The 27,118-nt window shown below is 37.8% G+C and overlaps 1 protein-coding gene across 2 annotated transcripts in view; it reads right to left on the reverse strand.

The window, feature by feature from the left end:
* The window catches only part of dock1 (dedicator of cytokinesis 1), a 594,554-nt gene that overhangs the window by 485,990 nt on the left and 81,446 nt on the right, over positions 1 to 27,118 (reverse strand). For both annotated transcript variants that reach the window (XM_060841973.1, XM_060841974.1), the window contains exons 8-11: positions 19,988 to 20,145; positions 8,482 to 8,563; positions 5,239 to 5,374; positions 1,407 to 1,479 (exon numbers count right to left, since the gene is read on the reverse strand). In XM_060841973.1, coding sequence (XP_060697956.1) covers positions 1,407 to 1,479; positions 5,239 to 5,374; positions 8,482 to 8,563; positions 19,988 to 20,145 — 449 coding nt within the window. The remainder of the gene's footprint in view (positions 1 to 1,406; positions 1,480 to 5,238; positions 5,375 to 8,481; positions 8,564 to 19,987; positions 20,146 to 27,118) is intronic.

Genomic DNA, 27,118 nt, shown 5'->3' on the forward strand with positions numbered 1-27,118 from the left:
ACAATTTGACAGAATTCTCCATTGTCAAATTAAATCAATTCCTTGCAACTTCATAAATTATATTTGTTGACAGCAATCAACCAAGTTCAACATAAAATCCATATTTTTCTCACATCTAGACAAAGCCCAAACAGATGCTTCAAAGCTGACTCAGAACATACAGCACTTTAGAAAGTTAAAACTTTCAAACTGGAAGTTACTTTTGCCTGAACATTTATCTATTTTTTGAGTTCTTTATTCCGTTGGCCATTCTACTAGAATTTTCCATTGCTTTTTCTCCACAAAAATAGCATTAACATCTCTGTGAACAACAGCTAACAACATAAACTTAACAAATGGAACCTCCCACCCCCAAAATTTCAAACTCCGCCACTAACCCCATTCTAACACTTTTATTTTACAGCAGACCTATATTACAGGACAACCTCGATTAGCCAAACAATATGGGCGGGGAGTACTTTGTTCAGATAATCAAACGCTCAAATAATCACATGTTTGGATAATATAGTTTACCCAAGCATCAGGATCTTGAGATCTTGCTCGGCTAAGCGAGGTTGTACTGTATATCCTCAATCAAAATTATGTTGAATAGAACTCAATGGCAACTGAGCTTAAAACGCATTCTATTTTAGCTAGATTTTTTAAGTATAAACAAACAGAACGTAAAAAGAATAAGAAAGGGCATGTCAGTAGAGTATGCTACATTACTATGCAGCAACAGTCAAAGAATTGCATTAGCACACAATAAACTCAAGAAAATGCTAAATGGCCAAAACGTAGGAATGAAAGTTGACATAGATCGCATATATTAAATCAACTGAAGTGTGGTCGACCACAAACAGATAAAATGTGCCTTTATTAAACAGCTAACAAAAATATCAGACTGTCTTAACAATTCGTTTTTCACAATCAAAACTGTATGCAGATCAAATAAATTAAATTGGGAATGGACATCCATGGTTTATTAGATATCAGGTTTTGAATTTCTGAAATTTTAATCATCAGATTACTAGATTTTCAATGCTTTCATCTGATAATGTGACAATTACTCTAAAACAAAAGTGCTACCTTAGGTGAAAAAAAGGCCCCCAACTCACGGAAGGAGGTCCCACTTCCATGAACTAATTGTTAACCAGAAGGAGGCTAATTCCAGCAACATTACCATAGAACTGACTGCTGCTGGAACTATATCCAGTCCTAGCAAAGAACCACCAGGATCTGGATGACACTGACATTAGAAGGGTTGGGTCAAAGGGATAGGATCCATAGAGTGAACTAATAGAAAAATAAAGTTTTCAAGGTGCCTTGCAACAAAATGAAACACAGTAAACATAAAAACATTGATATGATTAAATAAACAAATATTTGATCAAAGATTGAGAGCTACTATGCTTTAAAATACGTACGGCTGGAACGGAATAAAATGTTGTTTGTCCTCATCATCCACTTTCCCAGTAATAATGTCAGTGACATCCATAACTGAAATAATAATACAGAAACATTTAATATGAAGAGGGACTTTAACGGAATGAGACAGAGGTAAAGTATAGCAGGGAATTTGGTTCATGCTGGAAATTTAACTGGTATAAACTTTGCCAAACTCATTTTAGAAATAAAGCCAGATTCAGACAGCAGTCTTTAAGAAACTTTAAAAACCCCTAATTAAACAAGGCAGTTGCATGACAGCAGCAATTTAAATCATTTGCCTCAATAAAGTCATGACTACTGTAGCTAAGAAGTGGTCTGAGTAAATCCACATTAAAAAAAGAGATTTGTTGCATCACATGGTCAGCAAGGAATATAGTCAACATGAATGGTGACTCCGTCTAACTGAGGAAAAGCTGAGTAAAGTGGGTTCTACGTGGATTTCGTTGCAAAGGCATACAGAGGTGCTTTAATTAAGGTTTACTGCAAGACAAATGCTCCATAACAATAGGTAGCAAGAGAGGTTAAAAGGCACTGACCAAAAGGCTTACATGCAGAGTGACATCACATACCACAAAATGATATACATGTAAGGAAATCAGATGACTGGTGGTAGGGTTGATCAATATTTCTAGTCTTTAGAGTAAAAAGTATTCAGTTTGTGTTGAGGTCTCTCGTCTTTTCCTCCTCGTTTCTTCTAAGCAGTCTAAGAATGAAACCTCTTCTTTTCAATTTAAAAAAATTGCAATCTAGAAAATGTACTACAGTGATTCACCATATTCCTACAATTGCATGTTTCGCCTCAGACATGTGGATGGGCAGTAGATGCATCAGACCGCCAACATCTATAAGTTCCTTTCAAGTCACACAACATCCTGATTTTGAATGATTTCACCACTTTTTCATTGTCACTGGATCAGTAACCTTAAACATCCCTTCTAATAGCACTGTGGGTGTAGCTATACCTCAACAACTGCTTTGGTTGATGAAGGCAGCTCACCACCATCTTCACAAGGGCAATTAAAGATGGATAACAAAGGCTGCCATGACGGAGAGGTGCTGGTGCTGGACTGGGGTGAACAAAGTTAAAAATCACACAACACCTGGTTATAGTCCAACAGGTTTATTTGCGGGATCAAGTTTTCAGAGCACTGCTCCTTTGTCAGGTAGCTAGTAGGGCAGCTAATAGGACACAGAATTTATCGTAAAAGATCATGCAACTGCTGCGATGTACTGAACAAACCTAAATTGCTGTATTTAATCACTTGGAATGGGTTGCAGATTTCAATTAATTAATATGTAATCCCCAGAACTACTTTCAAGTCATATTCCTGAGATAACTTAAGGTTTTATAAAAAGAGTGACATCTCAGTTCAGACAATGCATTAAAGGTGTGAGGTTAGAGGCAGGTCTGTATTCCAACCTTGAGTCAGACTGGTACTATCTTCGAAGTAGGAATTTATAAAATGTCACATGGACTGCCTGCCTACAGATGGTGTGCTTTTTGAACAAAATAGAATGCATCTGCAAATACAAATTATGTGTGCGTATGCATGTGATGAAATGAGAAAGAGGGTGCGTGAGAGAGAGAGGGGGAGAGTGTGTGTGTACACACACGCATGTGCTTGATAGAATGCATGCGCAAATGTGACAGAGTATATGCCTGTGGGAGGGTGCGCGTGTCCTTGAGAGCGTGTGTGCATATGAGAGGGGTTCTGCCTGAATGTGAGAGTGCGTGATCACTTGCAAGAATGTGTGTATGTGCGCAAGTGTATGAGACAGTGTATATAGTGTGCTGGGATAACCTGTAGTGTGACAGGAACATAAGATCCTGGTTGAGGCCATCCTCATGGGCACCGAACTGGGCTATCAGCCTCTGCTTGGTGACTCTGGTTGTTGCTTATCCTGAAGTCCGCCTTGGAGGGCGATCACTCAATGATCAAAGTCCTAATGTTCTTGACTATACACTCTCTCACACACACAAACAAAATATTACGAAGCTAGAAACTTTTGAAACTACTACTGCTCAAGAATTTGAAAGGGTTCAAAACAAAAAGTGTACAATAAATGAAGACTTCTGAAAAAAATAATTTAAGCAGCTTTTGATACAGGAATTAAGTGTGTAATGTTTTCTCAGTAATCCAACTATTTGACCCCTTCCTAAAATGAATCATGCAAAAAATTACTTAAAAATTTTAGTTCATTAATGTAAAACCATATCAAACAGTTTAACAGATGAAATCATAAAGTACATTTTGAGAGGCAACTTTTTAAAAAAGTTAAAACATGTAATGTGCAATCTCATTACTCTTTCTTTATATATGGGCAAAATATTCCCAGGTATTAATGACCAAGTTATCCTTGTATCCATTCATTGTACAGAACATTCCATTTTTATGCTGCAACTATACAAAACCTGGTGCGACCACACTTGGAATATTGTGTACAGTTCTGGTCGCCCCATTACAGAAAGGATGTGGAAGCATTGGAAAAGGCGCAGAGGTGATTTACCACAATGTTGCCTGGTCTGGAGGGAAGGTCTCATGAGGAAAGGCTGAGATACTTGGGTCTGTTCTCATTGGAAAGGCGGCAGCTAAGGGGGGCATTTGATAGAGACATACAAGATGATCAGAGGATTAGATAGGGGAGACAGAGAAAGACTTTTTCCTAGGACGATGATGTCAGCTTGTATGAGAGGGCACAACTACAAATTGAGGGGTGATAGATTTAAGACAGATGTCAGATGCAAGTTATTTATGCAGAGTTATAAGAGCGTGGGATGCCCTACCTGCTAAGGTAGTCAACTCAGCCACATTAGGGAGATTTAAACAATCCTTAGATAAGCACATGGATGATTTTGGGATAATGTAGGGGGATGAGCTGAGAATAGTTCACAGGTCGGCGCAACATTGAGGGCCAAAGGGCCTGTTCTGTGCTGTATTGTTCTATGTTCTAGTCAACATAATTACTGTTGACATATTTTTTTTTCAGGAGGGAGCTGTCAAAGATTATTATTTATATTCTGTGAAAAATGTTACTGCATCCACAAACAAAGGTAACTGAAGAAATACAATAAATTGATTATCACGTGTGATTATTAAAATAATAGGCTTTTTCAAAAGCAAAACAGGTACAAGCTGTAAGTTACATGGCGATTGTGCTATTCGGTCATATACTTTTGGTATACTGCATGCAAGTATTTTCGTATTAATGAAGGGACAGCACAAGATTTGCTACAACATTTAAGTGGGAGAAAGTGAAGACTGCAGATGTTGGAGATCAGAGCTGAAAAATGTGTTGCTGGAAAAGCGCAGCAGGTCAAGCAGCAACCAAGGAGCAGGAGAATCAACATTTCGGGCATAAGCCCTTCTTCAGGAAATGTATAAGTGTCAGTTGGGCTTAGATTTCTTGAGCAGTTCTACCTCTACCAGATTTCTTCTTGTTTACATACTGGAATACATCAATTAAAAAATTGCAGAAACCAATCTCCATCTTATTGTATTATCTACCCTTTTCCAATATGCTTCATCGCATTTCCTTTCATTTGAGTATTCAATTAGCATATTTGAGTTACTTACTCACTTTGTCAACTGTAGTATAAAACTTAAATACCTGTACATATTTGGAAAATGGCATCTATCACATGCAAAACCTTTAAATTATGCAAATTTCATACATATCCCTACTCGTTGTAATATTTAGTAGCTTAGTTGAAAATTTGAAAGTTGCTCAAAAAAGAAATGTTATGTTTATATTGCTTGATAGTTCAAGTTTAGTTATTTATATATTTTTATGTTATGACTGAGCCTTTACCTGCCACTCCAAAAGGTCTTCTCAACCCTGTAGTAAATTTCTTGGTATTGTTGTCTTTCAGCTCCATGCGACCCACTCTGACAATTTGGCACACAAAGCTAATTTTTTCTCTCTTTAGATCTTTGCTGCCAAGATCCTATGCAAAAAAACAGAAATATATCAAATAAAATATTCAGTTCAAATGAGACATATAGACACACACAAAGTATATAACCTCTTATTTTCCTTCACGTGCTGACTACTTTGGCTAAGGTGAGCACAATCTCACATCTTGAGTCAGAAGGTTCCAGTTCAAGTCCTATTCCAGGACTAGAGTACAAATAGCAAAGCTGAAAATCCACTGCAGAACTGAGGAGCCCTGCACCATCACGTATGTTTCTCAGCTAAAGAGGTTAAACGGAGGCCTCATTTGCCCTCTCGAGTGAGTGTTAAAGGTCCTTGGCAACAATTTTAAAAAATGTTATCCCAATTTCCTAGCTAATATTTATACCTCAATTAACATCACAAAAACAGATTGGCTAGCTATTACCACATTGTGAGACCCCCATACAGACTTGGGGCAGTCTTTCCACAACTATTCAAAGACCACACTTTATAATAATGAATTTGCTGAAATGAATTGTTGGGATATATTCAGTGGTCATGAATAGGGCTAAATAATGCAAGTTTTGTGAACTTGCAGCATTTTGTTTTAAATTGAGCAAAAAGCATACTCATCTTACATGATAGCTGTTCCTTTAAAAAAGTCTAAATGCATATTCTACTTAAAATGTAACTTTAATGTTGATTTTTTTTCCCATAGATGGTCTGAAAAAGCTAGTGACATTGGTTAGCTGAAAACAATTATGCATGTTACCATGGGATTAAAATTTAATCTGTGCAGTCATTTGAATTAAGCACACAAAATTCTTTTGACAAGCAAACTTTAAGTTTGGAACAGAAAACCTTTAAAAGCCCTTAATGCTAAACAACAAAGATTGCCTTAGTTTATGAAATCTTGGGAGAAGCTGTAGACTGATGTTGAAGGACAATTGCACCTAAGGATCTGTATACATGTCTACAGGTAGAATTGCACCTGTCTACGCAAGCACATTTGAGTCAAGTCTAAGCCAATTTGCAGTAGTCAGCACATCATAGCAAGTCTTATTACAAAAATACCAGTTGAAAATCAACAATTTGATGCAAGATGTCTTTTTATCTGCCAGTATTACAGCATGGTCAAGACTGCATCTTGCAGACACATAAACCAAGGGACCCGATCGCCATAAAAATTGCATAGTGGTCAATTCTAATAAGGGCAACTGCATCCATGAAAGACAGACTGCTGAGGGGGACAGCAAGTAAATTTTTGCCTCATTGGGTTCTTTATCACCCGCTCTAGACCTAACCCAGCAGATACATCCTTTAAGACTGCCAGTTCGATCAGTAGAGTCACAGAAATGTACAGCATGGAAACAGACTCTTCGGTTCAGCTCATCCATGCCAACCAGATATCCTAAATTAATCTGGTCCCACTTGCCTGCACCTGGCCCATACCACTCTAAAATTTTCCTAGTCATATACTCATCTGATGCCTTAAATGACGTAATTGTACCACCACTTGCTCTGGCAGCTCATTTCATACACGCACCACACTGTGTGGAAAAACGTGCCCCTTAGCTTCCTTTTAAATCTTTCCCCTCTCATCCTAAACCTATGTCCTCTAGTTCTGGACATCCCCCAACCCCAAGGAAAAGACCTTGTCTATTTACCCTATCCATGTCCCTCATGATCTTATAAACCTCCATAAGGTCATCTCTCAGTCTCCGATGCTCCAAGGAAAATAGCCCCAGCCTATTCAGTCTTTCCCTATAGCTCAAACCCTCCAACTCTGGCAACATCCACGAAAATCTTTTCTGAAACCTTTCAAATATCACAACATTTGTCCTATATGAGGGAGACAAGAATTGCACAAAATGTTCCAAAAGTGGCCGAAACAATGTCTTGTACAGCCACATGGCCTCCCAATGCCTATACTTAGTGCTCTGACCAGTAAAGGAAAGCATACTAAATATCTTTATCACTGCCTCTGCTACCTGAGACTATATTAGAAGAGTACCTGAAACACTAAGTGATGGATACTCAATATTCCATCTAGAGTACACTCATTCCTTCTTTCAAGAGGTGCCCAATATGGAGGAACAATGATTCATCAGCTGAGGGATTATAGTATAGGGTACTAGCCAACAGGTAAGTATCTTGCTTATATTTCACCTGATGCTGTATGCCTCTTTAGGGCATAGAGTCAATGTTGAGGATGCACGAGGCAACTTTCTTTTGACTGTATAGCACCCTGCTGCTATCTATTGATTCCTGTCTGTTGGAGAGGACATACCCAGAGATAGTGATAGAGGATTTGGGACATAGTCATACATGCTGAATTGTACCTTGGAGACAATTTCAAGCTAATCTTGTGGGACAGATGTTCCCATTTTAATCTCTCAAAGGTTAGCGAGGATGAATTTACAGAGTCAACAGGACTAACACACCTTTGAACTTTCTAGTTTCTAGGATAATACTGGGTAGTCTGTTCAGTTTTATTTTGATTTGGCTTTACACAGTAATTACTACAAAAATTACTTGCTGGGTTGCTTCAAGGGGAATTACAAGTCAGATATGGGCCAGACCAGGTAAAGTTGCCAGGTTTCTTTCCATGAGAGACCTTCTTTAATCAGCTGTATTTTTATGATCACCTGGTTGCTTCATAATCCCTATTACTTGTTCTAGCAATTTCTTCCAGATTTAATTTAAATTGTCGTAGCTGCCTTGCCTCATGAGCAACAGGCCAGCATCACCACTTTGCTGCAATTCTCATTCTGCTGAACTGAAGCGCTTTTACTGTATCATGATAACTTCAAGAACTCGGTTAATGAGCATAATGCAAATAATCCAAACAGCTGACTGCATGCAAAATTTCAATAAATTACAAAATTTGAAATTTTAAAACATAATTCTCTAGTTGCGCAGATTTTTTAAAACAAATGTCAGACATTTTACATCTTCTAACCTAAATCTATACAAATGAAAGCATATGCAAAGCCACAATTACATTGCCACCTTTTAATCAATAGCAAGGGATTAATTACATCATAATCCCTGAAATGTGAAACTAAGTTAAATTTAAAGTGAACAATCAGAAAACAAAATACCTGCACTAAAGTTTTATCAAGCTATTACTTGACCTAAAAGGTGAAAATAGCTTACTGTAAATACAGCTTTTAAATTGTTTAGCCGGTCTATGTCTTTTGGAAGGCCCGAACTCGCCCATCGCACTAGATAGTTTTCACTGCAGAGAGAAAAAAATAATTTTTATATTTTGATACTCCCGCCACACACACGCAGTCCTCATTACACCTTCTATCCATTAGTAACAACACTGCAGATTAAAGTATGTATTCTTATCAAATTAAAACAATTATGATATTAGAGAAACATTATGTTAAAATGAACTGTGGAATGTTAAATAATATGCAAGATATAGTTTTGTTTACAAACTAGAGAAACTATCAACAATAGGTGTGCATTCAGAAATACACATTTTAAATGTACTTTCAATTGTCATCTCAAGAATGTATTTCAGTTTAGAAACCAAAGCGAGAAAACAGAACAGTGGCAAGGACCATGAATTAGAACAATCATGAATTAATCCTATAAATAAATTATGATCAAGTATTTAGGAACTGCCTATAACATGCAATTACAAAGCTCAGTAACTGGCTATTTAGCCCAACAGTTCCATGCCAATGTTTAGGTCTTACCAGAGAGTCCTTCATTCAACCCCATCAATATATTTTTCTATTCCTTTCTTCATGCGCTTATGTCTAGCTTCCCCATAAACATATCTTTTTTCACATGCTCAACTACTTCTTTTGGTAATGAATTCCAACCACAGTGGAGGAAGAACAGGGTAAAACATGGTTTTCTCTGGCTCTGGCATCAAAAGTATAAGAGTGCAACCTCAGATAAGGGCTTAATTCTTTAGAACTACAGTGAGGAGAAATCTCTTCTAAGAATTCTGCGTCTTTAGAATAGTCTACTGAGGGTTGTGGATGCACTAAGTATATTTAAAACTGAGGACAGACTCATCTCAAAGAATCAAGGAATAAAGGAAAAAGCCAAAAGAATAAAGTTGAGGCAGATGATCAGCCATGAGATTATTCAATGGCAGAATATGCTTAAGGGACTGTATCACCCACTGCTACCATTTCTTGTGTGCTTAAATGGTACATGCAAAGGATTCAACAAAAATTGGTCAAGAATGCCTTTTCTTCTTGCAAACATTCTGATTTACTCTATTATGCTTTTAATTTCTGAATTATTTGCATTACATCTTTGAGTACACATTTCACAACTTTCCCATTACCTGCATGAAATTATTTGGACGACACTTCACTGGACTTGCTCTAATGCCCCTTCTAAGTAAAGGAATTATAACAGTTGTAGCTTACTCATTAAACATTATCCCTTTCTGTAATTAATGTATTTTCTTGTAATAGTGTCGCTGCTATTTCTTCTCTTACGTACTCCCAAATACGCAGATGCAATCCATCCAGATTGAGGGGTTATATCTTCTCTAATCCCGATTAGATTTTCAATTTTTTTTTACCTTTTTAACCTTGTATGTGTCTGCAGCGGTTTTGATCTCTTTTTAACTTCATGCATTTCTAACTCTATGTTAACCTCTCTGGTAAACATTAAAAGAAAGCGTATTACCCTTTTGTAATTTCACTGACATCAGTTGTGTTTATTCGTCACATCCTTCAACTTGATTGCTCTTTTGTTATTTGTGTAGATCCAACAATATTTCTATATTCCTTAATGATATATTTTCCATCTTCCTAATTATTTTTAGACTTAAGCATTTTATACAAGTTGTGTCATTTTTTTTGTCAATATTTTTAAGAGTATCCTTTCTTCCCTCTCCTTTTTCAATGTTGCCCGTATTTCTCAGTGGCGTGTAATTACTGGCCAGCTTGTTCTAGCATTTTACTCAGATATGTTTCTCCTAGACTTTTATTGACCACTAGTCCAAATTTTCCCACTGCTTTTCTATTTGCTTATCTAGAAATTTACCAGTTTATTTTCAGTATAATTATTCTCATCACTTAAAATCAGTTTTGATAAAAACAGGTTCTTACTTGGATATCAATACCTTCTTCTCTCAACCAAACTTTCACTCCATATCAATTATCCAAATTAAAAGTCAAGCTTACTATGTACCGAGGCTTGTGTTCCAGAGCCAAACCTATTATCTCAACTTGTACATTTAATTTTCAGTCCATTTTCTTTCAATGAAACCTTCCTGTCACATATTTACACAACCAAACAGGTCACTCAGCTCAGGGAAGTTCAGCTTGATTCTTATTCCAACTTATCATCACATCTCAGTTTTCTTTTCACTCTGCTGCAGTCTTTATTTAACATGTCTAAGTCTATCCTGTTCTTATGGCCATTAAGCTGCCTTTCTCTCTCCTGACGAAGGGCTCAGCCCGAAATGTCGATTGTCCTGCTCCTCGGATGCTGCCCGACCTGCTGCGCTTTTCCAGCAACACACTTTTGACCCTACCTTTTCCTCTCACCAACCATACCACCCAGAAAAATAGTTCACCAACTTCATACTTTGTTCTCATCATCCATTGCTGCAACTTGGATTATGCATTTAAGTCAACAATACCATTCCTCATCACATAACTCTGCTGAAGGTTGACTCACTTGCAAACAAAACTGTTTCCATCCACATTTACGTGTGGATGATTGCATTAACCTCTTGCCACTTATCATTTACATGAGTCTCAAATAGTTTATGCAATCCACAACATACCCTTCCCAAATATGTTAAGGAACCAGAGAGTGCTTGCATGCACAAGTTGTACAAATAGGAGCAAAAAAGTTAGATAGGGACTTAGACAAATTAAGCAAGTGGAAAAAGTGAAATTGGGAGTAAGTGAAGAAATTTATCATAATTTATTTTGGTTCTCAGAAAAATAATTTTGTGTACTTTGAAGTGGAAGTTTAGGAATGATGGAGGAACAAAGGGATTTTAGACCAAAAGTAGAAGTTGCTGCACAAGTACAGAAAGGAGCCAAAACGACTAAGGAAATGGAGGCTGAATTTTGGGGCAGCTCGGTGGCTCAGTGGTTAACATTGCTGCCTCACAGCACCAGGGACTCTGTTTTGATTCCAGCCTCGGGCAATTGCCTGTGTGGAGTTTGCACATTCTCCCTGTATCTGTGTGGGTTTCCTCTGGGTGGTCCGGTTTCCTCCTACAATCCAAGATGTGCAGGTCAGGTGAATTGACCATGCTAACTTGCCTATAGCTTTCGGTGCATTAGTCAGAGTGAAATGGTCTGGGGGGGGTTACTCTTCAGAGGGCCGGTGTGGACTTGTTGGGCCAAAGGGCCTGTTTCCACACTGTAGGAAGTCTAATCTAATACAGTGGAGAAGAACAATTGGGCAGCAGTTACATCCTATCTGGAATACTATCTTCAGATTTTGTCTTCCTACCCTAATGAAGTTGGAAATGTGGGGATGCTAGTCACAAGGTTCCTTACCTATTACATTGTATGAAAGGACTGGAGGAATGCAAACGTTACAAAGCTTCTTGGCTTATTTGGCTGGAAAGCTGATTTGTGATGCAGAGCGAAGCCAACAACATGGGTTCAATTCCCCCAAAGCTGAGGTTACCATGGAGGACTCTCTTTTGCAAGCACTCCCTTTGCTGAAGTATGGTGAGCCTCAGGTTAAACTACCACCAGTTATCTCTCTAATGAGAGCGCAGCTGTGGTCTGGTACTCTTAAAAATAAAAGGGGGGAAAAGGATAAACCTAACAATTAAAGATTGGTCAATTTAACTTCATATTTGAAAACTTACAGAAGCCAAGAGAAAATTAACAGCCATATGGACAAACATGAACAATAAAGGAATGGATTCATTTTTAAGGACAATTTTATTAATTTGATAACATTTTTGATGAGATGACTGACAGGATGGATGTGGACACTGCAGTAACATTTTCTATCTGACTTCAAAATTATGTTTGCTAACGTATCATACATTAGGCTTGCTAGTAAAATTATGATGCAAAAAAGACAGAGCAGGCTCGAGGCATGGAGCAAGCAGGGCGATTGTTACTGGAGACCGGTGCAGGCAGTCAGCAACTTGCAAGCCTCGTCAGATCATATGTGGAAGCTCCGCACTGATCTATTGCCATGGAATGTTTATCTCTAATCAGTTTCTGGCTGTAATGTAGAAAATAAGAAACTGTGTTTCGTATTTTTTAACCTATACTATGAATCATTAAGGTAATGTAACTTTTCTTTATTTCTCTATTTTGTAGCTCAGATTTGTATCTAGGTACTTTGTACCTAAGGTGGCACTGTGAGGGGTGCAAACTTTTCTAAGTACATTTAATTCTAATTCATAAACTTAATTGTAAAATTATGGATATAATGGACATAAATATATGGATATAAAGTTGATGGGTTATTAAAAATAAAGAGTTTAGTGAATGGCTATTTTCTGTAGTGGCAGAAGGTATTCAGTAGAGTTTCCATAGTTTTTGACATGTACCAATAGGACAAACTGGAGGTGAGAAGTTCAGTGGTTAAAAAACATTTAATTGACATATGGGATAAGTTAAACTTAGGCATGTGATAAATGGTACAGAAGGCAATGTGGAGTTCAAGAGTACCATAAGGCAGCATAGGTAAATAAATGCAGTCATGAAAAAGGCAGCAATGCCTTTTGCAAGCATAAAGTGTAGAAAATGGTACAAATTTAGAAGGGCTTCACAACAAAAAGAATTGAGGGCATTAGTGCACACAGCCATGAGGGTAACAAAAGAGGCTAACAAAGCAGTCACTAAAGCTCTGAATGGGATCCTGGGCCTTACAAATTGATTTAAAACAAACACTAAGAGGTTACACATCATGTCCAGATCTAGCCACCCAATTTCAAGAAGAGTGCTAGGGTTTTGAGAAGAGTAGAAAGTACATTCATTAAAATGATTCCAGCAATGAGTGATTACCATTATGTGGAGACTAAGGTTATTTTCTTAACAGCAGAAACTAGAGAGAGAATAGGACCAAAGTGGGCATGTATTTGTAGAACTGCAGGACATGGGTGAGGTCCTCAGTAAATATTTCTCCTCTGTTTACTGTGGAGAAAGACACAAAGACTTGGGAACTTGGGGAAGTTAGTGGTGATATCTTGGAGACAGTCCATATCACAGTATAAGTGGTGTTGGAACGTATTAGAATGTTTGGAGGTGGATAAATCTCTTGGTCCTGACCAGATATATCCAAGAACCCTGCAAAGACTAGAGAAAAAAATTGCAGGGGCCCAGGCTGATATTTTTGCATCATCGTTAGCCACGAGTGAGGTCCCAGAAGACAGCAAATGAGGCCCTTATTCAAAAAGGGCTGCAAAGAAATACCTGGGAACAATAGACCAGTAAGCCTAACTTCTGTGGTAGGAAAGATACTTGAGAAGATTCTAAGAGATAAGATATGCATGCGTTGCGTAAGACAGGATTTGTTGAGTAGTAGTCAGTGTGGCATTGTGCATAGGAGATCATGTCTCACAAATTTGTTGAAGTTCTTTGATGAATTGACCAGGAAGGTTGATGAGGGCAGAGTAGTGGAGGTAGTCTGTATGAATTTCAGTAAAGCCTTTGATAAGGTTCCACATGGTGGGGCGGCACGGTGGCACAGTGGTTAGCACTGCTGCCTCACAGCACCAGGGACCTGGGTTCAATTCCCGCCTCAGGTGACTGACTGTGTGGAGTTTGCACGTTCTCCCCGTGTCTGCGTGGGTTTCCTCCGGGTGCTCCGGTTTCCTCCCACAGTCCAAAGATGTGCGGCTCAGGTGAATTGGCCATGCTAAATTGCCCGTAGTGTTAGGTAAGGCGTATATGTAGGGGATGGGTGGGTTGCGCTTCGGCGGGTCGGTGTGGACTTGTTGGGCCGAAGGGCCTGTTTCCGCACTGTAAGTAATCTAATCTAATGGTAGGCTGTTCTGGAAGATTGGATCGCATGAAATCCAGGGGAAGCTGGCAGATTGGATAAACAATTGGTTTGATAGTAGGAAGCAGAGGACAACAGCAGAAGAATGCTTGTCGGACTGGAGGCCTCTAACTAGTGGAGTGCCTCAGGGGTCAGTGCTGGGCCCACTGTTGTTTATCTGTATCAGTAATTTGGATAAGAATATACAAGGCATAATTAGTAAGTTTGCAGATGGCACTAAAATCGGGGGTATTGTGGACAGTGAAGAAGGTTACCAGAAATTGCAGCAGCATCTTGATCAGCTGGGCAAGTGGCTGAGAAATGACAAATAGAGTTTAACATAGATAAGTATGAGCTCTTGGATTTTGCAAAGTCAAACCAAGGTAGGAGTTTTATAGTGAGTGGTAGGGCCTTAAGGAGTGTAGTGGTACAGAGGGATCTTGGGAGTTCAGGTGTACTGTTCTCCAAAAGTGGAGTCACAGGTAAATAGGGCAGTGAAGGCAGCTTTTGGCACACCTGCCTTCATCAGTCAGGGCACTGAATATAGAAGTTGGGAAATTATGTTGCAGTTGTACAGGATTTTGGTCATCTTGCTATCGGAAGGATGTTATTAAACTGGAAAGAGTGCAAACAAAACTTACAAGGATGCTGTCAAGATTCAACGGTCAGAGTTATAGAGAGAGGTTGGACAAGCTTGGTCTTTTTCCTTTAGAAGGTAGAAAACTGATGGGGAATTTTATAGAGGTGCATAAGATCATGAAAAACATAGATAGGGTGCACACACTTAGTCTTTTTCTCAGGGTTGGGGAATTGAGGACCAGAGGGCATCAGTTTAAGATTAGAGGGGAAAGAATAAAAGGAAATCCAAGGGCAATATGCATGAAATGAGCTGCTAGTGGAAGTGGTTAAGGTGAGTACATTAAAAACGTTTAAAAGGCATTAGGACAAATACATGGATAGGAAATGTTTAGAAGGATTAGGACCAAGTGACATTAGTGTGGATAGACATTTTGGTCGGTATGGACCAGTTTCAGCCAAAGGACCTGTCTTCATGCTGTAGGCATGGAAGACTCTATGAGCAGAAATGGTTAAGAGGAGAACAGGTATTTAATATCCCAAATGGTTTATATAGAATAAGTAAAGAGAAGCTGATTGCAGTGATAAATGGATCAATAGTCAGGCAGGATGGATTTAAGATGGTTAGCAAAAGACAACATGAGGAGAATTTTTTTTGAAAGTAATGAGTTAGCTAGGATTTGTAATGCACTGTCTTAACTGGGTGATGGATATGGATTCAAACAGAACCCTGCACTGAAGAGCTGGATAAACACTTGGATATTGACATAAATTGCAAGGACTATGGAAAGGAATGGGGAATTAGATCCAACTGAACTGAAAACAAATTTGCTGACAGTACAAAGCTAGATGAGAAAGCAAGTTGTAAAGGGACACAAAGAATCTGCAAAGGAACATATACTAGTTAAAGTGAGTAGTGCTGTTGGTCTACAATGTGGGAAAACGTTAAGTTATCCAACTGCAGAAAAACAGAACTGTATTTCCACAGAAACAAACTGCAGAATACAATTAAATGGAAGAGACTTTTCAGAATGCAGGCCTGTGACCAACAGTGTGCAACAAGGATCAGTGCTGAGTCCACTGCTTTTCATCATTTATATAAATAATGTGAATGTGAACATAGGATGTATGGTTAATAAGTTTTCAGATGACGTCAAAATTGGAGGTGTAGTGAACAGCAAAGGAGGTTACCTCAAAGTACAATGGAATCTTGATCAGATGGGCCAATGGGCAAAGAGTGGCAGATGGAATTTAATTTAGATAAATGTAAGGAGCTGCATTTTGGAAAAGCAAATCTGGACAGAACTTATACGCATAATGGTAAGGTCTTAGAGAGTGTTGCTGAACAAAGAGACCTTGGAGTACAGGTTCATAGTTCCTGTAGAAAGTCGAATCGCAGGTAGATAGGATACTGAAGAAAGTGCTTGGTATGCTTTCCTTTATTGGTCAGAACATCGAGTCCAAGTTCAGAGGTCATGTTGTGGTTGTACAAGACATTGGTTAGGGCACTTTTGGAATACAATGCGCAATTCTGATCTCCCTGTTAGAGGAATGATGGTGTGAAATTTGAAAGGGTTCAGAAAAGATTTAAAGATGTTGCCAGGGTTGGAGAGTTTGATCTATAGGGAGAGACTGAATAGGCTGGGGTTGTTTTCCTTGATGCATCAGAGGTTGAGAGTTGACCTTCTAGAGGTTTATAAAATCCTGTGGGGCATGGACAGGATAAATATGCAACATCTTTACTCTGGGGTTGGGGGAGTCCAGAACTAGAGGGCATAGGTTTAGGATGAGAGGGGCAAGATTTAAAGGGGATCTAAGAGGCAACTTTTTCAGGCATACATGGAAGTGAGCTGCCAGAGGAACTTCCAACTTATGGTGGAAGCTGGTAAGTTTACATGTAAATTGCATCTGGATGGGTTTATGAATAGGAAGGTTTAGAGGGATATGGGCCACGTACTGGCAAATGGGACTAGCTTTATTTAGAAAACCTGGTCAGCATGGACAAGTTGGACCGAAGGGTCTGTTTTCATGCTGTACATCTCTATGACTCTAATCTGTGTGTCCTTGCATAAGAATTGTAAAAGTTAGCCTCAGCAAATAATTAGGGAGGTGCTAAGCCCAGACAGGAAAAATAGGGATCCTAACTGTTTTTTAAAAAAGCTTTACCATGTTTAAATTTAAACAACTGATTCTTGAAGATTTTAAAATGTTTGCAATCAAACTCAATGAACAAGTTCACTGCATCCAGAAATTTCTAGCAAAATTCATCACCTCTTGGAAAGTGACACTACTTATATTGTTTGAACAGTCCAATCAAGCCAATACAAAGGTCTAGAAGATGAGAACTTCGGGTAAAAAATGAGGTCTGCAGATGCTGGAGATCACAGTTGAAAATGTGTTGCTGGTTAAAGCACAGCAGGTTAGGCAGCATCCAAGGAATAGGAAATTCGACATAAGATGAGGTGTCTACCACAGGCAAATCTTAACCAAGACAATCAAAGCCCAGTTTTGCTTGACTTGGTGCAAATGTCTCTCCTTAAATGTTTCAAAACAGAATTGCTTCTAACAAAGATAACATCAAAATGATCACATTATCAATGAGTTTCAACTCAAAACTCTAGTCACAAAGAGAAAGCAAGCTAGCATTTCAAGTCAACATGATTCTTCTTCAGAGCCGATGTGAAGTGGGCAGCAGTCACGCAAAAGGGGTGGTGGTGGAGAGGTTGGAGTGCTGGGAGAAGAAGTCTGAACTATCAACATCCTTTCTCCCACAGCTCTCCAACCCTCCCACTTGTCTAAACTATTGCATGAATGCTGCCCCCTTGTCATTCCACATCAACTGTGAAGAGTCATCTAGACTAGAAACATTAACTTGCTTTCTCTCCATGGATGTTGCCTGACACGCTATGATCTCCAGCATTTTTGTTTTCCATACCAATTCCAGCATCTACAGCAATTTACTCATAGGTTGTTTGAACCAACTGTAACTGCACAGCTTTAACATTTATTTATCGATCTACTTGTGTTCTACAAGAATAGTAAGCAGCACAAGGCTTAGTTAAAAGCCTGCTTCTGATCTCAACATCTCTTAAAAGCGTGGCTTATAAAAATTAACTTTTGTTTCACCTGTAAAGGTGAACCAATTTGCTTACAGTACAATTTCTGGTCAAGGTATAGTAGGTTGTATCTGTGTCCCTGCAAAAGAGACATCTGAGCACAGCCAACTGTAAAAACCTCAAATGAAGAATGATTTTCTGGACACAAATTCACAAAAATAATTTTAATATTTTTCATGTTTAGTTTCTAACTTATGATTTCTCTACTTTCTTTTGTCTGTCTTTGACACGTGCATGAATGTATTTGCGAACTGTTCCAATTGATCTTACATGCAGCAATATTTTTCTTTAACCCTAAAGGATTTTCTTTGGCCATTTTAAACTGAGCTTCACAAGCACAACTTGGAGACGAGGGCAATAATTTTGATGTAGTCTACTTGGACTTTATCCAGGCTTTTGATAAGATTCTGCATGGGAGACTGATAGCAACTTTAACAGCCCACATAATCCAAAGAAATTTGGCAAATTAGGTTTATAATTGGGTTAGTGGCAAGAAGCAGAGGTTGATGGTTGAGGAATGTTCTTTCTACTGAAATCCATGTCCAGTGGAGCCCCATAGAGGTCATTGCTGGGGGTCCTTACTACTTACAGGCTGGTCAGATGGGTTGAGCAGGAGCAAACAGAATTCAAACTGGAATTTATGAGGTGATGCACTTGGACAGGACAAACAGAGCAAGAAAGTACATGACTAATGGTAAGATCCTGGGAAGCACCGAGGATTAGAGGGGTCTTGATGTTCATGTAACTGGGCTCTTAAGATATCAGACAGGTGGGTAAAGTGGTTAGGATGGCATAGAGTATACTTACCTTTATTAGTCGAAGCATAGAGTTTAATAGCAGGGAGGTAATGCTGGCATTGTATAACAAATTGGTTAGGCCACAGCTAGAGTACTGTGTGCAGTTCTAGAATCCAAATTATAGGAGGGATGTGATAACACAGGAGAGGGTGTGGAGAAGATTTACCAGGATGTTTACCAGAGAGTTCCAGTTATGAGGGGAGATTGGACATTACAGCGAAGGAGAATGGACATGATTATGGATAAAATCACGAGGAGGAGTGTAGACAAGGTAGCCAGGAACAACCTTTTCCCCTTGATGGAGGGATCAATGACCGGCAGCATTGATTAGGTAAGGATCAGAAGGTTAAGAGGAAATTTGAGGGAAAACCTTTTCACCCAGAGGGTGGTGGGAATCTGGAACTCTCTGCCTTGATGTGGTAAAGGCAGAGACCTTCATAACATTTTAATCAATGGAAATGGATCAAAGACAAATAAGTGGAGAGGAGTTTGATTTTTGCATTAGGTAATGGAATGAGTCACTGGCAAGCACAGCATTTATTGTCCATCACTAATTGCAGTCAAGAAGTAGGTGGCATGCTACCTTTGTGAACTGCCGCAAACCATGATCAACCATCATAAAACAGAAGAGCAGAATAGGATTCATAGTTTGAAACATCTGTATACGTTAAACCAAGTGCAATCTCTTTATATATCAAACTAAAATGATTTAAACTAAAAACAGACAATGTATTTCAACTAAAATCGCATTATAAAAAGGCGCTGTTATTAAAATATATTCTAATAGTTAGGGCATGAAATCAGATTGCAGGCAAAAAGCAACTGTATAATCACTTAACAGCAATTGCAAAATAACTAAGAATAATGAATGAAATATTCCACTGACTACTGTTTTGAAATAATAGAAAGGAGCAGCACCTTTTAAAGGATAATTACTACATTTACCTGATGAAGGAGTGTCGCTCTGAAAGCTAGTGTGCTTCCAATTAAACCTGTTGGACTATAACCTGGTGTTGTGTGATTTTTAACTTTGTACACCCCAGTCCAACACTGGCATCTCCAAATCATTACTACATTTAACAATGTCTGTTCTACACTGATTGATTACTTGTAGAATGTATTAATTATGCAAATATTCATAGCTGAACAAATTTTGATTAAAAGGAAATGGACAAATAAATAACTTAGAAACTATGCAAAATTATGTTGACTACCAACCTGATAAACTTGGACATAATAGGATCATACAAAGACATTAAGACTTCAGCATCTTCTCCTATTTTGCAGACAACATTCTTCAAAGTTACAAAGAGACTGAAAGAAGGCGTGACAGCAAACTTTGCTTGTCTGTTTATGTCAATGTTATGCTTCTGAGACTGTAAGTGAGACAGACAAGAAATGGGTATTTAGGATACCTAGAAAGTTATCAATGCTCGATCCGTGTATTTTATTTACATAATCCACTTAATAAGCAGAAACATACATGCTCCAAGGACTTTGCAAGCATATAAGTATCACTTAAAATGTTGTTTTTTTTTAAGAATTACTACATGATGTCAAATCTACTTTGTGATTCTACAATGTATTTACTCCCACCATTTCAGGCAAAGAAAAAAATCACAATTATTTCCTGGAGCAAAGTTAAATGTTTAAATTGGAAGTTACATTGTTATCACCACATTATCCCCTTTCTCCATGAATTTAAGAAAAAAGCTTCCAAAGTCCCAAATCATATGAATATAAAACAATCTTAGAAGTTTCAAGCACCCAGATTCGTACAGCATTTTTGTTTAAATCTTGCATGTGAATATGACTGGAAAGACCTCTACATTAAAGTATCTCTTCACCAACGTATGAGAGTCCAATACGATCTACCGATTTGTTTACATCTGCAATTGCCATGTTGCTGTATTTAAATTAAACTAAAGCTCAATTTTGCAGATGAATTTAGTTATACAATATATACTCAAATACATTGTCATTTAAAATTAAAGCTGTAATCAATGTGAAAACTCATACAGCGTGTCAATTGGATACATAATTAGTTTAGCAACGAAGACAAACATGGTGGAGGTTGGTTTCAGGATTGAAGGCCTATCACCAGTTGTGTTCCACAGCGATTGGTTCTGGGTCCTCTTTTGTTTATCATTTGTATAAATGATTGGGATGAGAATACAGAAAGCATGGTTACTAACTTTATGGACAAAACAAAAATTGGTGGCATCGTGGTCAGTGAAGAAGGTTTTTTAAGATTACAAGGGGATGATCATCAAATGGATCAATGGGCTGAAAAGTGACAGGTGGAGTTCTGATTTGGGGATGCCGGTGTTGGACTGAGGTGTACAAAGTTAAAAATCACACAACACCAGGTTATAGTCCAACAGGTTTAATTGGACCAATTAAACCTGTTGGACTATAACCTAGTGTTGAGAGATTTTTAACCAAGTGGAGTTCAGTCTGGATAAATGCGAGGTATTGCATTTTGGTACAACAAACAGGGGCAAAACTTGTGTAATTCATGGCAGGGCCTTGGGTAGTGTTGTAGAACAGAGGGACCTAGGGGTTCAGGTACATAATTCTTTGAAGTTTGCATCACATATAGACAGGGTGATTAAAAAGGCATTTAGCATGCTTGCCTTCATTGCTTAGAGTATAGGAGTTGGAAAGTTGAAGTTGTACTGGACATTGACGAAGCCTCTTCTGGAGTACCGTTTCCAGTTCTGGTCACCCAGGGTTCAGAAGAGGTTTACCTGGATGTTGCTGGGTATGGAATGTTCGTGTTATAAAGAAAGGGTGGATAGGTGGGACTTCTTCCACTAGAGCATAGGAGATTCAGTAATGACCTTACAGAAGTTTTTAAAATAAGGAGGGATACAGATAGGTTAATAGTAGGTGTCTTTTCCCTAGGATGGGGGGTTTCAAAACTAGGGGGTACATTTTATAAAGTTGAGAGGAAAGAGATTTTAAAAAAGACAAAAGGGACAATTTTTTCTTGACAGGGTGGTTCCCATGTGGAATGGACTTCCCAAGGAAGTGGGCAGAGTTACAACATTTAAAAGACACTTGAATAAGTACATGAATAGGAAAGCTTTGGCGAGATATGGGCCAGGAGCAAGCAGGTGGGACCAGCTTAGTTTGGGATTATGTTCAGCACGGACTGGTTGGAACAAAAGGTCTGTTTTTTGTGCCGTATAACTATGACTCTATCACTACCAACCACAACATTCATATATATAGAATCTTAAATTAACATTTCAAACAGTTGCTTGCAATGTTACGGTGAATAAGGTTGCCTTTAACTGAAGCTGTGAATAACAGTAATAGCTGCATTAATAGCAAAAGCTTTGGTAATCTCACAGGAGACAGATTATTTATATCGGCAAACTTTGCCCATCTTCCAGTGCCACAGCAACCTCACCCCTGCTCAAAGCAGACGCTGAAATCACACGCTGCAGTTCAAGACATAATTAGAGTAACAGAATACTATGGAAAGGAGAAATACCTTTTCCAATTTTCAATAGGACAGAGTTTAAATTCTACGTAATACCTCATGCTGGCAGAATTAATGTCAATAAACCATCTTGGAAGACTTATTTAGGATACTATACATAGTGAAATCATGAATTTCTATGCAAAGAACAAATCTATAATTTTCCTACATTCAAAACATAATAACATTTCTCCCCTTGTGAGCGAAGTGTAGCAATATCCTGTGAGATAGCATTTCAAGCTCAATTCATGCTCTTAACTTACTTAATAAATTGGAAGCTAAACTTAAAGTTAAATTCTCTTCCTCCTGTTCAGGTCTTCTCACGTCAGGCAGGATTTTCTAAAAGGGCCTAATAAATGGCCACCATGGTACACAAAAATATTGAGTAAAGTATCATTTATTTCTTACCCAAACTTATCCTCTTTTAAATAGCAAGAATATAATCAGGAATATAATCCAGCAACACATTTTCAGCACAGGAGCATGTGTGTCATGCATAGAATTCTGAGATTGTAATTATATTAGGATCAACCTTAAATTACTCTTTAGTTGTTTGTAATTCATTATTCGCACAGTTTATATACACTAATCATGAAGGAAGTAAAACCTTGGGTACAGAAATTGAAACAATGTTTTCAAACACTACTTTTTTTAAAAAGCCGATTAAGCCAATTATTATATAGAATATCCAGCTTGATTAACCGAATTAAATATTAATTAGGTTTGAAGTTCACTAAATCTGTAAAGTTGACCATACTCAAGAGTTTGCAGCTGATTTCAGTATAAGTTCACTTGATCTTGACATAAACCCATCATCACTGACAATCCCCAAAACAATCATTCAAAATATTCAGCTAAAAGATTCTTTATGCAACAATTATTAGTTGGAAATGTAAAATGAATGAACAGGGGTTATTTGAGTGTTTCAAACATTACAGCAGAACATTAAAGAAATAAGTAAAATAAAATAAATTGCATACACTAAACCACTTCTCAAATCAACATAATATTGAAACATTAAATTAATCAATTCATACAAACCTGAAGCCATAGTTTAAGACAGTTACAACAATTAAAACCAGTTTACTTCCTCAGCAATTGTCATTTATGCTAAAATCAGATTTTACATCACTACAACTAAAAACCTGCAATTAAGTTTTAATAATAATAGTATGGCTGAATGGCAAACAGGGCATGAACATTTATTTTTAGTAGCAAATAGATTTTTTTTTAAACTGCTTCACCTAGCCATAAGTTTGCAAAGTATTCTTCCACCATTTCACTATATATGGAACTGACCTGACTCAGCCCTCAGTAAACCTTACTTTGGAAGGAATATTCTCAATACGGTTGTCTTCTTTAAAGGAAAACAAAACTGAAAAAGTAAATTTCTGATTTTGCAATATTTCAAAATATATCACAGAAGTGCTTCACAGGAGGCTCCCAAGCACTGAGGATGTCACCTAGACAAAACATCTGCAACACAAATTCCCAGCTTGGCAAACAGGACCACAACAACCAGCACCCGAGCTACAAATCTTCTCACAAACTTTGAACCATTTAATTTACAATTAATGTGCTTCATGTAGAAAGTATCCAGATTATAAAAATCTACTGCAATGCCCAATCAAAATTCATGACCAAAACAGATGGTAAATAATCCTCAATGCCATCTGCCTGCCTTTTCTCGATCACACTTGATTGCCTTACTGATTAAAAATCTCTCTCGGCCTTGACAACCTTCAGCAGTGAACAGATTCACCAAGCTCAAAGAATAAAAACTCCCTCTCACCTTGGTCTTAAATCAGCAACTCCTTACTCTGAGACCTAAAGCTATAACAATGGCTTCAGTCTTCCAAATATTTAAAAGTAGGAACTATTTATCCAGTACAGGATGTCAGATAGGCAATCTGACAATTTAGCAACAATGTAAGAGTCCACAGGGGTGGCAATAAGGTACAGCTCAGTGTCATTAGCACATGTGAAAAATAACTGCGCTTTCAACTGATGTCACTTAAGTTTAGCCTATAGTTGCAAAAGAAGGGTGCAGCTCTTTTTCTGGGCAACTAAAGTAGTAAGACTTTAGAAAAAAAAAGCCATTGCAATGGACTTGCTGGCTATGATTAGATAGAAAGAATGGAACTAAATAAAACAACGCTGGGGAGACATCGGAAGAGGTGTGGTCAATCATGTCAAAGGAAGGAGACTGATTGATAAAGATAGACAGTGTGCCTTTGTCACACTCACTCAGGATGTTATTTGTTACTTTGATAAGAGCTATTTCTGGAGCGTAACCTCATTGGAAGAATTCAAATAGGAATGGTTCTGGAAAGCTGGGAATGGATTTGGAAGGCAATGACAAATTCAAGGACTTCAGGAAAGAAAGAGACTGAAAATGGGATGAAAACTTCTAAGGTGTAACTCCACAAGCTTGTTTTCTTCGGGTACCAACTCAATGCCGTTATAAAATTGAAACCAGCTTTCATATCATATTAGGTGAAGTATTCAAAACTTCAATAATACCAGAGTGAAAAGATTTCTCATCTCCACTCTTCTGTCAATTTCAAATTAAAGATCTCTCATCACCAAGTCATGACCAGAAGGAATAGCCTTGCATTACTCTACCAAAACCTCTCATTAAAGCAAAATCAGTGTTATCTAGCAACAAGATGAATTGAGCTGGTAAATCAAAATATGCCAAACAAAGGAAGGAACACTGCACAAGGCTGTATAATGAGCAGCGTTTTATGATCCCCACAGGAGTACAACATTATATTATAATCCTTCCACTCAGTTTTATACAGTTATGGTCTCAGGAAACAACCACTAGTTTCACTTGTTTGCTAATCAAGCCAACAGTACTGACAGATTCCTTTTTCCTAGGTGATAATGACCTGTCTGTTAGAATACAGCTGTCAACTGAGAAAAAATGAATTAGGTAAGATTGCCAAATTATGAGCATGTCATCAAGTTTCAATAGCTAAATGAACATGGTCTTGGATGACTTCAGACATTCAATTTGGTGCAGTGCCAACTAACAAAATTTTTCACTGTATCATGAAAACCTTTACTAAATCATGTTAATTTTTTTTTTAAATGGACAGCAGCAGCACTATCTTTTCCAAGCTCTTTTCACAACTGAAGTCTCTCGTTCTTGATAACATTCTGGTAAATCTCCTCCATAGCTTTTCCAAAGCTTTTACATCTTATTTGAAAGCTGGTGTCCAGAACTGTCCAGATGACTCCAATCGAGGCTTAACCTCATTTATAAAGTTCCAGGGTGACCTTGCTGGTTTGATGTTCTATACATACTTGTAAATCCAAGTAATACATATAGTTTTTTCAATCATTTTATCAACTCTCCATCACCTTCAAGTTGTACATGTTTGGACATCAGGTGTCTCTCCTCAACTATACTTGTTAAAGTCATCCCACTAAGAATATACTGTCTTTCCATGTTAGTCCTGCCAAAATACATGATTTCACAATTCTCAGATGGAATACATGCTACTTACTATTTCTACCCATTTTGTCATCCTGTCTGTGTCATTCTGAAAATTACAACTATCCTCATAAATGCTTTGCCAAATTTGGCATCAGTGAACTTTATAATGCTACTCCTTATATCCAAGTAATCAGTTGTTAATAAAAGTTATTAAAGTGAGAATAAACCCCAAATTAAACCTCAATAACACTATGCCAATACCTATTCCATGGCTGAAATGATTCATCCATCAACATCCTTTGCCACATTATAACTTTCCCCTTAATTTGGTGGACTTCCATTTTTTTGGAAACCACCAAATTAAGACTTTGTCAGTTTCTTACAAACTTCCAGATACATAAACGTGTACTTTGACCAATCTTCTACCCGAAAGAATTTAATCAAATTAAGCATGATTCATCTTTAAAAATGTATGTCGTTCCAAGTTTATTTTGTCCCCAGTAGTGATTTGCAATAACTTTTCTAAGAACGATACAAGGCTGACTAGTCTGATTTGTGAACAGTTCTCCAGTACTGAATCTAATTAAGATTAGTAGAATATAAACACTGCCTCTAATATTTGCTTTGCTTCTTTCTTTGCCTCTTTCAGTGATCTAGGATACATGCTATTCAGGCCAGGTGGCAGATCAACTTTCAAGAATGTTAATATTTTTCAGGCATCTCTATTACTTCTTGTGATTTCCTTTTCCTTTTTTAACATAACTTGGTTTCCTTTATAAAATCAAATAAGAAGTGCTTGGTAATGTATTTGTCATAATATCTAATAATGGCACTCAATTTTGTTGCACAAGCTTGAATTCTACAACAAATTAACCAATCAATTTTTTTTGCACTGTTTGGAGGTCTGTTATATTAATAAAAACTCTTTCTTTATCTATTTGACTTCAAATAAGGAAAAGTACTAGACCCATACATTTGGAACTGGATCATCATCCTATTAAGCACTGCTATACCCCTCCTCTCTTTGCTTTGCCCATTCATGAATACTTGGTAGCCATAAATACTAAAAAAAAATTCCAGGCCTTGGTGACCCAAGCACACTAACACAACCACTTTACAAACCTTTATAGAAAGTGATGCTGATTGCTCAATCTGAGTTGCTATATTACAGGTACTGACAGATACTGATCAAATGCCCTCTTCACCACTTAAGAAAGGTAGAGTCAAAGAGATCCAGATCACAGAAAAAGCCCTTCAGCATTGGTTCCATGCTGATCACGAACAAGCATTTAACTATACTAACCCCACTTTTCAGCTCTGGACCATAGCCTTGTATGCTTTTGCATCACAAATGTACAACTAAATTCTTCTTAAATGTTGAGTGTTTCTGCCTATACCACCCTTATAGGCTGAG

Source organism: Hemiscyllium ocellatum, chromosome 22 (assembly GCF_020745735.1).
Source record: "Hemiscyllium ocellatum isolate sHemOce1 chromosome 22, sHemOce1.pat.X.cur, whole genome shotgun sequence".
NCBI lineage: Eukaryota > Metazoa > Chordata > Chondrichthyes > Orectolobiformes > Hemiscylliidae > Hemiscyllium > Hemiscyllium ocellatum.